General features: G+C 40.0%; 1 protein-coding gene across 1 annotated transcript; it reads left to right on the top strand.

Annotated features, from left to right (window-relative positions):
- Positions 1-7,851: 7,851 nt before the first annotated feature.
- On the top strand, positions 7,852-9,735 carry LOC139291853 (hepatitis A virus cellular receptor 1 homolog). Its single transcript, XM_070913971.1, has 6 exons — positions 7,852-7,894; positions 8,069-8,407; positions 8,484-8,537; positions 8,746-8,825; positions 9,339-9,432; positions 9,582-9,735. Exons 1-6 carry the CDS (start codon positions 7,852-7,854, stop codon positions 9,668-9,670), a joined length of 699 nt encoding a protein of 232 aa, XP_070770072.1. The 3' UTR covers positions 9,671-9,735.
- Positions 9,736-12,608: the final 2,873 nt, after the last annotated feature.

The raw sequence follows: 12,608 nt of genomic DNA on the forward strand, positions 1-12,608 counted from the left end.
ACCATATAAAGTCGTTTTCTAAATATGTCTTATGCATATATGACCAATACCAATTCATCATGATGCTGAGATGTGGGTCCACCTCAAGTACAGGAGCAAAGTCCATCAGAGGCTGACATGTTTTCCCTGTGGGGGTTTTGACCACTAGAGGTGCTGTGGAGCAAAGTTTTAATCACTGGGTCTGCGTTTCCTTCGTTCTCACAAATGACACACATTTAAACAAATCCACGCATTCATCATCTCATCTAAATACTTTAAAACAAAAAGTATTAAATTGTCAGAATAATCTCAACTGAAGGTCAATTTAGTAGCATCATATCACATGATCTTCATCAGCAGATGGAGTTTGCCCAGTTGTCGTGGAAATGTAGATGTTCACTTTTACATTTATACTGGACGCTCTAAGGACTTCTCGTCCTCTTTCACAACTGCGTTGCCAACATGGAAATGTGAAAATCTACATTTCAATTTCAGCTGGACAAACTGCTGATGACGATCATGTGGTATAACTGAAAGCTCCACAGCAACTCCTAAATGAGGTAAGAGTGTTTTGTTAGCTGCGGTTTCAAAGGTCAAGAATTCACTTTAAAACTGAAAAAGATAAATGTTGAAATTATAAGCCTCTGGTTGAACCACTGTACTGTACTTACTGTTGTTGCACACAGTTTTATGATGCAGTTAATCATTTTAATGGGCATTTTGGAGATGTACATTTCTGTTTTCACTTGCGAATATGTGCCTTATATAACTGCATTAACTGGGGATTGTTTAAACTATGTCTGATCACCTGACTGCTTGTTTTTCTTGCCCTAATAGACTCCACATTGTTAAACTGTGACTTTGTGAATAAAATGTTGTTGGAAACTAACAATAAATTAACCTGAAATGTGCTCAAACACTTAATAGAAATAAAATAAATGTCTTTACATCAATGCTAAACATCTCGTCTTTGATCTCTGGAATGTCACATCTGCTCTCTCAGGTGAGTGTTTTTCCCTCTGACTCCGTGCCCTCTCTCCAGCTCCCCATTGTGTCCGCCCATGCAGACAGGGTGTTTCCTTCCTGTCTTTGTTCAGGTTCCCCATATGAATCCAATAAACAGGGGTCATTGGCTGAAGATGGATTATGTACTCTGTACACAAGACGGAAGGAAGAAATGTGTGTGTGAAAATTCCTGAAATGTCTCCAGTAGGTAAATTTGTCCAAGTACAGATTCCATCTAGCAGGAATGCCAGTGATGTGAGACGTAATATTCAACAGTGGCAATGTTTGAGAGGAATTTTAAATCACTGGGAGATGTCATATCCTAATATAAAAACCCCCCACAAAAACATCACTTTCTGTTTAAATACCTTTTCGAACGAGTCTGGATTTAACCTTTGACAAGATGTGGCTGTAAATTGTTTTCTGTAGCTCTTTTAAAGCCTCCCACAGCAGTGTTGGACTTGTTAGTTTACCCTGCTGATTTATGTTTCAGGCAGGTATGTGCAGCAGCCTTCTACCCATATCTCTGACTTGAAAATAGTTGTAATAGATCCACCCACCTTCTGTCTTCAACAATGACTCAATCACATGCCATTGAATGGGCATTACTTCCACTGGTCTGGTCTGAATGATTGAGAACTGGCTGGCAGTCATGCAGCTATTGATAGGATTGTTGTTTTCTGCTTCTGTGTCAGAGAGCGGTTGAATGAATCTTCACTATGTGAATATTGAAAAAGGACAGAATTGGATTGGACAAGGAATTTAGTTTCTACCTTTGACAGAAAAGGGCAGATTATTTACACCATGATGTTGTAGAAATCATATCACAAATGTTGAGGGACTGCAAGGCAAAGGTCATGTGATCGATGGGAGGTAGCCGAGCTAGCACTACCGCTAGTATATATACGTATATACTGTATATATGATTGATGTATGATTCGTAGTCACCGACCATAGTTTGTTCACTTTTTTCCTAAGCTGCAGGATCACGTCCCTATTCAAATGTCAGTCAGTCTGTCAGTTCATAAGGTTAGCTAATAGCTAATAGCTAGGTTAACAGGATGAAACTGGTCTTCTTTTAGCTCTTTCACTGTGCATGACTTGGATGTTTATATTTTCATGTTGTGGTGCTTGTTAAATAAACTATAACATATGCACCATATATATTACAACAGCAAGGAAGCATACACTTGCACACAGATAGAACACAAATTTTCTCATGAACCTTGACTCTTGCTGTGTTTAGCGCTGAGGACTTGTGGCCTTGGGTTGATTCACAGTATTGTGGCGGAGTCAGCTCTGTCTGCTCGGACACACCGACAGGAAAAAAACAGTCTGATAAAAGCCGGGGGGTTTAGCCAACAAGAGGACTTTAACCTGCACATGCTTTACTTGTTTGGCCCTGATTGTGTGAGTTTGTATCCCTGGTTTGAGCTTATAGTTGACTTGAATGGGTGGACAGCTAAACCTGTAAAAACTATAAAATCCAAACATTTTATATCACTGCCACTAGGGGACTTTGTGCTCAGGATAATCTTTCCCATAGTGGTCCTCGCACGGTTTTCTCAGCATCCCTCTGTCCTGTGTAGTAGCACGGGTGGCCGGGCCATGTGAGAAATGAAAAGAGGACTTTGTTTCCCAGCGGAGAGAAAGAGTTGGATCTGGATCAGCCTCGGGTCAGGAGAACTTCTTCTCTGCTGTACACTCCTAATCATCTTTCCTTTAAGGGCATGTTTATGTTTGCACATTTTTCCCCTTCGATTGTGCTGAAGGAGACTGAACTCATGAGAATGCTGCTGGTTAAGTATTTTCATATCCTGCAGTGCCTCTCTTCCTCACGCTGTGTAGGCATGGAGACAGTATCAGCATCCTACCTTTCTCATGCCCATTTTTAGGCCATAATCTGCTACAAAATACACAGCACAGATGGTTATGAACATCGTCAAGTGGTAAGTAATTGATCCAGAGAAGATTGTTTGTGGGAAAACACTGTTTGCAACTGTATCTCCCATAACGATGCTGCGATGAGTAACAGTGACGGGATTCATGGCAGCGTACCAACACACTGGGGGTGGGAGGAAAAAGAGAAGAAAACGAACACTGGGAATGTTCAGAGCAAAACTGCATTCGTCAACCCGATGTCCTTCAAAAGGAGACAATTTAAAAATAAAATCCTACAGCCAACTGTGTGTAAGGTGTATTTCTATCTGGGACAGCTCTCCACATCCTGTCCTGTGCCAACTTCTCCATTCTTGCTGCTCATTCTTACTCAGCTCATATCTTTCTTTCACTTCCATCCTGTTTCCTCTCCTTACTCACACTTTCTAATCCTCTTTCACACATTCAACTGAAATTTCCTCCTCATTCGCCTCAATCTCTGTCCCTCTTTCTTGCCCCTCATCCAGCTCTGTGTCTTCCAGGAGTGCTCTTGCAGGCGTTTCCGCTCCCAAACTCCCCGCGAGCTCTGGTCTCCCTAGTGGGATATTAATAGGAGAGAGGAGGGGGACACTGAGACACACTCCCAGGAGGGATGAGGGTGGGAAGTAAGAAGTGGGGAAAGGGCCGGGGCTCTACAGTCGGCGGGAGCAGCCATAGATCCGTCAAGGCATGAATTGCAAACACACAGATATAGATACATACAGAAATGATAGTATACATATATATAGTATTATAGACGAAATAAGAAATAAATAATAAATCCCACACAAAAAGTCCACAAAATTTCTGCAATCATCTCTTTTTAGTGCGGAAAATCTCATTCATGGTTGAAAGAAGTGACAAAACCAAGAATATTATAATATTCTGACATGCTTACTCTTTTCATTATTCTTCACAGATAAAGTGAATCCATGTAAAACCCATTATCTTCTGGTGATTTCGTGGATTTATAGAGAGATTTTGTAGGGTTTAAAGCTGGATTTACAGGATATACTTGACGCAGCGGGTTAACAGGAGTCCCACTTAGGATATGTTAGGTTTTGAGTTATAGTTTAATGTGGGATTTCACCCATGGACAGCACCACCACTACACTAGACAGACATGTTGAATGTGATCAGGCCGAATATTTGTCTTGTCTCATCACTGAATATGTGATTATTCTATGCTGTTGTTGTATTCTGATCTGACGCCGATATCAGCAGAACGACATCCTTTGTTTGTTCCTCCCAAAACTGTTACACATCACCACTGAAAAATAAATCTGTTTTATGATGTGACAACACTGTAGTTAGGGTTTGGTTAGGTTTAGGCACAAAATGACTTGGTTAGGTTTAGGGAAAAATCAAGGTTTGGGTTAAAATGACTACTTTGTTCAAGTTAGGAGAGTTATTCGTCATGGTTACAATAATAAACACATGGTTAAGGTTAGGGAACGATCGTGATCATGCTATAAAATGACGGCCGGTTGGAAACAGGAAACGAACAAGGCATCCTGTGTTAAAGTCTGATATTTTGTTGTCAGATCCATCGACCGCAACCTCCTCCACGTGAGGACTTTGTCGCTCTATAATACGTCACCTGACTTTCTCCTTTTCTCCGATTTTAATTACTTTGGTCGCGAGAGGGCTGTGTCACTTGAACATAAAAAATATGTCATTTGGGGGATTTGTGTTCTTCATGTTCTCTAAAGTTACGCTGTAACCCCTTAGTGCACAACTATAAATACACCTTAAGATGGCTGAGACATGCATCGCTCAAAAGGGCCTCAGCTCAATATCACGAAGATGGCAATATTTAGTATGCCAATATTTACTCTGGGAGCTCAGTGGTGGTCTTTTTTTTAATCTTATCTAACTGATAACAAGTGACAAGTGGAGGCAAAAACAAGCTGTCATCGGAGGTGGGCAGAGGGCAGATGAAACCTGTCAAACCAAAATATTTGTTCAACTCTGCGACCATGAGGTTGTCACCGGGTCATCAATTGTTGAATAAATGAATAAATAAATTTCACACTGGGAGTTGACTTTCGCAGCACCTCACAGTTATTTTGCAGTGCAACATGTCTTTTTCTTTTGTTTTAAGTCAAAATATTTAACTTTTCTCATACACAGTGTGTTCTTTTCCATTAGTAATGTTCAGATAACAATGACCTTCTTACATAGGGGCATTTACATGTAGGTGGTACAGACACACACATCCCTAAAGAATTACATTAAAGCACTTCTTCCCTTTTAAAGTTTGTACAAGTTACCTTGATATGTGGAGCAGTAAACAGGTTTTAAATCTGCTTGAGGGGGGCGTGATGACTGAAGCACCTTCAAGAATGCTGTTGTCCCATATCATCTCAAGCAGATGCTTTGTGTCCCATCAGGAAAACACATTTAGGGAGTAGAGGTCATCTGACCAAGGAGTTGTTTGACAGCTCAGCATGTTTGCTCCAAAGGTAACAGCGGCTTCTCTAGTGTCAGCAATATTGCAAATCAATGCTTTCTCTCGCCTGCAGTGATGGATCACTTTAGGAAGGCCTCAAATTGACAAAGAATAAAGCTGTGATGTATGTATTGTATTAGCGTATCCATCGTTCTTGAATTACTTAACATTTCAAGGAGAAAAACTCAAGATCAGGTTCTCTCCGGACCAGGAAACAACTGCCCACCTCCTTCACGACTTCTAAAACTGACAGACTTCTGTCGTCGCACTTCTCCTTTCCTGTTGGCTCCTGGTTTTATCAGACATCAGCAAAAGTCGCCAGTCACAGATTTGTCAGTGCTGCCACTTTGGCTTTGAACCAGACCAGTTTTTCTGCACTAAATGCCATTTTTAAACCTTTATCTGTGCAGCAGATTGACAATGGCTCCAATTTGAACCCACATGGGAAAAGTAAAAACAAGACTCCTCTTGAAAAGTTTGAGCATATAACTAGAGGATTTATGGAGGGAGCAGTGGTCTTACAGTCCCTGAAGTAGTGCATGCACACAGGCATTTATTTTCATAATATTTAAAAGAAAATAAATGCTACTATAGAGAGAAACTGTAATAAGTTGTTGTATGACTTCAGTAAACTGCTTTCTTTCATATCAACTGTTACAATGAAACCCCCAAATAAACATGATTCAGTTATTTAAGTAATATTCTCTCACTACATTCATGTCTTTTGAAAGGTTTCACTTTCATTATGTTTCTTGTTAGTCTGGGACAATCTGAGAACAGAGTCACAGCAGAGAGAAATGACAAAACACACATCATTGTGGGAGGACAGTGATCTATGGATTACTATATCAGCTTACTATATCAAGGTGAGACTGACCTGTCAGAGGTGAGCGCAGGGCAGATAAAGGTTGGCAAAGACAAAATACTTGCCTGAGGCTGCGGCCCTCGTATACACACCCTGACTCCTTCTTTCCATTAATGATAATAAAACAATGACCTTTGAAAATACACACACGTGTATGAACATGCACATACACACAGGTACCCACAGACACTGTGGGGGTTTTCACCTTATCTTACAATCAAAAAAGTGTTGCCAAATATTAATTCAGACAGAGTTCTTGTCTACTACGATAACATTTGCAAAAATACAGAATTTACTGAGGCAGATTTGTATCTTAAAAATGACTCTCTTCTTATTTGTCTTATTTGATTTGTATGCAGTTCACAGATTTCTAAGTGCGACTTGACTGGTTTTGATGTTACACACAGCTGTGTGTAATGGCATTCTTGTGAAAAATTGTGTAATGTTTGTGAAACAAAAGTGTGGGTTTGTGAAAGAAGAAGAACAAGACAGAAATGAAACTTGCTGGACAAGAGAGGAGGAAGTTACACCTGTCCATAGACTGATGAGTAAAAAGTAAAGTAAAATTAAACAGCAAAGCAAAATAAAAGAACAACAAGATGGTCTGCAGTATCATAAGGATCAAAACTAATAAAATGGATCATTTCAAGTTTATTAGTCACTTAAAGGAGTCTCTTAAACCTAATAGGATTTGGTAAAGGGTCTTGTTTTCACTCATAAAGGGTAGCAAATGGGTTATTTTAAACACTAGATAAAAAGGAAGAGAGTGGAGCATGTGGTTGGAAGGTTTAGTAAAATGAGATTACGCCATTTTGTGATGGAAGTTAGAGGGAAAATTAGTAACCACACAGCTGTTTGTTGAAACTGCACTGATCAATTGTAATAAATCTCCCAGAAACTCTGTATGAAAATCATTTATGGGGCAGACAGATGATTCTTTACAAAACACTGTCTCCTCCGGGGCCAGCAGCGAGAAATGTCTTGAAAACAACTCAGCACAGCCAAATGACAACAACAATCATCAGTGTGCTTCCCCTACTATTACCACTACTCCAGTTACCACTATTACTGCTGAAGATAAGATGATACGGTAATGATCCCTGAGGAAAATTGGGGACTTCAATCCAAAAATGTCTGTGCAAAACAAAGCAAAAGCCTCAAGTGACAATAGATTTTATAAACAGACAAGAAAAGAAGGCTTCTCAAGAACTCCTCATGTCAGTACATGACAATTACTCAACCATGTTTCCTGTGTGTGTCATCTTCCTCTGGCCTCTTTTAACCTTCCTACACTGAATAAATGTGGTATTGCTTGTTGTATTTATGTTTTGCACGGACAAATATTTTCACTTATCTTCTTACAGGTGAGAGCTGATGTTTTTATGGGCAATGATGAACTCAGATGTGGTTTATAACGGCAGATAAGACAGATCCTATTCGCAGTGAGCTCATTGCGTATCATAAGAAGTTGAGTCCAAAAGTGGAGAAGACTAGTATTGATTTCCTTCCTGATTTTCAAAATAGAGAAGTTAAACCTTCAGCATATGATACCTTGATTCTGTCCCGCAGTGTGTGGGGAGAGAAATTCATCCTATCCTCATTTCAGGACATTGTTATACAATAGCCTACACACATGCGTGGTCTTTGTTATTTTTTCCTCTTAATCCTGACCCTAGGTAAGTCGATATTCTGAGCTTTTTTTGTTTTCCTCTATTTGTTGAGTGCTTGTGGGTGCAAGAGCGGTGGTGTGTGTGCATGCTCGTGTGTGAAGGAAGGTGGGTGCATTCGTGGGCTTCACAATTCAGGATTACAATTGCAATCTGCTTTCAAGTCATTGATGTCTTCCACAGTGTCTTCCAGCACCTTCAAAGTCATTGGCCTCTGTGGGCACAATGTCACTTTGCCCTGCAGGTATGACACCCAAACTCAGAGCGTCCTGAGTTTCTGCTGGGGGCGAGGGAAGGTACCCAGGTCAAAATGCTCCAACACCGTCTTGTCCTCCGAGGGTGGGGCGGTACAATTCAGGCAGTCCCCCAGGTACCAGCTGCTGGGCAGGGAGACAGACGGAGATGTGTCCCTGACCATCCTGGATGCTCAGTGGAGTGATGCTGGTGTGTACGGCTGCAGGGTCGAGATCCCTGGGTGGTTCAATGACTATAAGGTCAACACACACCTGGTCATGGAGGAAGGTAATGCTCATGAAAAAACCAACCAGGGTGATTATGACCCATGTTATCCAGCCTGAAGGTATCTTGTTTATTCCAGGTCCTGTGGAACAACCCGTTACTGAGGCCTGGACACTTACTAGTGGGAGGCAAGGTGAGCAATCACCTGTAAATAAATAGTATTAGTAAGTAAGAAAAGAAAAAGTAAAAAAAAATCCAAATGTCTTAAAGCAGCTATTGGCAATGTTTTGTATTCAGGGATAAAACATACTGTAGTTAATTACATTTAATTTAATTTTAATTTATTTTTATTTTTATTTTTATTTTACGTGGTCTTAACTGACTGTTTCAACTCCTTACAGAAATACTGACAACATCCGCACCTAAAAATGTAGAAGTCGGTGACCCAACATGTGACACAATTGGAATTGTAACCACTGAGGTATGGTACTGCTTATTTCTAAAATGAGGAAATATAATATATTGTTTTATCTATTCACAGAACAAAATGTATACAGATAATTATACTTTTTACTGCACAAGAGGACTTTCAAACATTTTAATGACAAATTTAAAGAAAAATATGATGGACCGAAGGAAAATGCCCATCTATGGAGGTGTTTGCTTGCAATTAGACTTTAAAATAAGGAGGAGAAAAGCTGCACACCCGTAGCTCTGATGCAGTTTTTATTTATTTCTAACCAATGTTTCGGCACATCTGGCCTTCTTCAGGAACATTTTGTCTAAAGAATGATGTGACAAAATCCTAATTAGAGTTAAGAGTTAATTAAGTGTGTGGCTTGTGTATGTGAGTTAAGGCTGGAAGTGAGAAATAGAGAGTACAAAGATATATTAAGGTTTTCAATAAACTGTATATTCATGGCACATATTTCAAACTATGTGCCAATTATAATTGACCCAGTCCCTCATGATAAGGATAAGGTTTTCATTGCAGGAAAAATTCAAAGCCTTCCTTGGAGTGGGGAACATTGGCAGGACGGCAGCAATTTTCTTCTTAGCCATCATCATAATCCTCGTCTTTATTTTCCGTAAGTGTGGAATGGATTATAGTTTGTGACTCATGTGCCATTCAGATTCATTTTACACATTAAAAGTGGGCGTCTATTGAACCGTTGAAGTCACAGAGTAGGCTATCCGTTTATAGACTGAGAATATAATTTAAACGTTTGCATTTCAGGGAGAGGATTTCTGCCGAGGAAGACACTTGAACATCTCAACACCTCAGCTGCTGAGAACATTTATGAAAGTGTCCCCATGCCATCATGAGTGATGGTCAACATTACGAGAACAAAGGAGTCCGCAGATTTCTATGAGGAACTGCTTGCTGAATGTGTCTGCTTGTCACGTGCTGACTCTATCCACCTTTTGAACTCTTGTCTGTTATTCAGTAAGACAGCGAAAATTAGCTATTACCCCAGTGAAGCAGATTACAGCATTGAAAAAGGCAAATCTGTGTCATATGTGGCTGAGAAGATGCAAAAATATCCTGCAAATTAATTAATTAGCTTTTATTTTCTGTCCGTCTGTTTTTCATGGCAAAACTGATTTCACAGCCCTTAAAAGCTTGTGGATGGTTCACACTTGTGGACACAATGCCACCTACTGGTGTCAATGCATTATTAGTGGACTTAATACGTCACAGCAGAGAATAGGTTTGGTAGGTAACGGGATAGAGGGAGGACAGTGTGGGAGATATGTCTATTCCTACCCTATACGTTTTGAAGAAAGTTGTTCTTTCCTCAGTTTGTTTCATTTTATGAAAATGCTAAATGCACACTACACACTGTGCTCAATCTTAACTTCCAGGCCCACATGTATTACATTTTGACCACATTTATGTCCAGTTTGTCATTAAACTGATTGATGACTCAATTCCACAGTGAAACACTGCACTAAAATTCTCTCACTGAGGTGAAACAAATGTGGTCTTTCTCTCTCATTCTGTTCCACCTCTACTTGTTATTATCACTCCAACACCGATCTTGTTTTTCTGTCCATTTTAATTAATTAAAGATTACTTATAATTACTTTTGTAAATGTAACTACCTCTACCTCAATATAAATCTCTTTGGATTGTGGGTGTTTGGAGGTGTAGAAGTCTATACATATTGACAAATCAAGTGGAAGAAAGTGTGTAAGATAAGATAAGATAATCCTTTATTGATTCCTCAGTGGGGAAATTTGCAGATTTGTGTGAAGGGAAAATCAAACCAGACTTTCTATTTTCATCAGTGTTATATTTCAGGACCTAATGAGTATATGTTTTTGGAAATGAAGATTAAGATTATATATCTAGAACCACGGATTGAGACCAAACAACAGGAGAGAAGACAGTGCATTGATCACCTTGATTCTGCCTCTGTCTAATCATCAAAAAGAAACAGTGTGCCACTTTTCGATTAAAAACAAAACCTACACCATTTCATTATCTGTAAGTGGAGCTCCGGTCACAAACACCACCTGCAACGCCTACCATCCCTAACCCCCAACCCTCCCACTGCCATCCCCCTCTTCAGCCCCACCAAACTCCCTCTCAACACCTCTTCCACACAGACACACACACACCAACACATATGCGCATATTTAGGCACATTAAACCCTCTCAGTCAAACTTTCACTCCCTCAAAGATCATCAAGTTGAACTTGCTTTTTTCCCTGATTTCTTGCTTTTTTCCCTTGTTTGTTTGTTGGACTGTCTTCTCTTTTTTTGTATTATTATTTCATTCTGTTTTGTTTTGTATTGTTTTTGCACTTGTACTGTAATGTTGTACGTAATTGCACAATAAAAAAATAAATAGGAAACTGCTTTTTTCTGCATTCCTCTTCTGCCGACAGAAGTTGTTTGTGTGAGTATATCAAGGACAGCATCATGTGATTTGTAAAGATTTCAAAGCTGAAACCACACTGTGGTTTGGTTCAGTGTCGTTTAGCAGGTGAACTAAATCCTTTGATTGATTCTAAGAGAGTAAAATAGTAAAAAGACACCTCCCTCTGTGTTGCACTCTCCTCTTTTGTCTACTCCTAGGTAAGACAGTGTTGAGAATGATTTACATCAGAAACAGAATCAGAAATACTTTATTGATCCCCGGGGGGAAATTGTACTATTTAACCAATGATGATTAAAAGCTTTTATTTAATATATCTTAACAAATATTCCTTTTGGGCTTTCTGCCTTTAGAGGGTGGTGTCTGTAAAAAGCATCATAGCCACAGTGGGAACAGATGTTACTTTGACATGCAACTATGATGCTCAGTACTACAGCAAGCTTTCTGCTACGACTGCAGAGATGAAGTGATCAAGTCAGACGCTACCTGCTCCTGGGTGACTTTGATAAAGGTGACGTGTCCCTGATCCTCAGGCAGGACTTTAGGCAGGTAAGTATATCTTTCAAAATGTATCAGAATCATAAACATCAGAAATGCCTGTCCTTTGTACTGAAAATGCACTCTGGATCTTATTGCACCCATTTATTCTGACCTGTTGCACAGCATCCTGGGATACTGCAGTAAGAACCGAAGTCTCAAATCCTGAACTGACTCAGCTGACTTTGGTGGATTTGCGTCAGACCAAGAGCTACAACCTTTGCCTGCAGAGTGTGAATTACACAGTGACAATCGGAGGGGTCAACCTTTTTTCCAGGATGTAAAGGGAACCCTGTACAATGCAGTCGTGTGCTTCAGTGAACTTGAGTCTTACGCGATGTCTTGTTAACGCAATGTCTGCAGTCTATAGATGATGATAAATCAATCCATTACACCAGCTCATGGGGAACGTACCACACCACAACTTTTGTTGTCAGGGGTCACCAACAAAGTATCCTAGAGCAAAACTGCCAGAGTTCATCCGTAGACACAATATAATTCAGAAAGTAAAGTGTATTAAACTAGCTAGTGTTAACCCGATTCTTTTGTTGGAAGCCCAAGAACAAACTGGAGCAATGTTCAGTTCACAAATGTAAACTTTATTTCGGTCACAGGTAAAGTAAATGCAGCGCTGGGCTCGGAGTGACAGAGCTCTCGCAGGATCTCAGTCAGAAGGAGCCCCGATGTCCGAAAATGATTCATATTTATCTTCTCAGGCTGGGCCTGCCCTGTACAGAGGTTGGTTGTTGGTGGTACGGCGTAACTCAGCCATCTCCTGGTATGAAAACCAGTTCTAACCAGTCATATTATCTTCAAGGACGTACATTGTGCTCAGTAGAAAA

Source organism: Enoplosus armatus, chromosome 10, assembly GCF_043641665.1.
Source record: "Enoplosus armatus isolate fEnoArm2 chromosome 10, fEnoArm2.hap1, whole genome shotgun sequence".
Lineage (NCBI taxonomy): Eukaryota > Metazoa > Chordata > Actinopteri > Centrarchiformes > Enoplosidae > Enoplosus > Enoplosus armatus.

Excerpts from the sequence above, each read along its gene's own strand:
- LOC139291853 (XM_070913971.1), top strand. The coding sequence starts at position 7,852 with ATGCGTGGTCTTTGTTATTTTTTCCTCTTAATCCTGACCCTAG. Across the intron at positions 7,895-8,068 it reads CCTCTTAATCCTGACCCTAG|TGTCTTCCAGCACCTTCAAA; the intron begins GTAAGTCGATAT and ends TGTCTTCCACAG. Across the intron at positions 8,826-9,338 it reads TTGGAATTGTAACCACTGAG|GAAAAATTCAAAGCCTTCCT; the intron begins GTATGGTACTGC and ends TTTTCATTGCAG.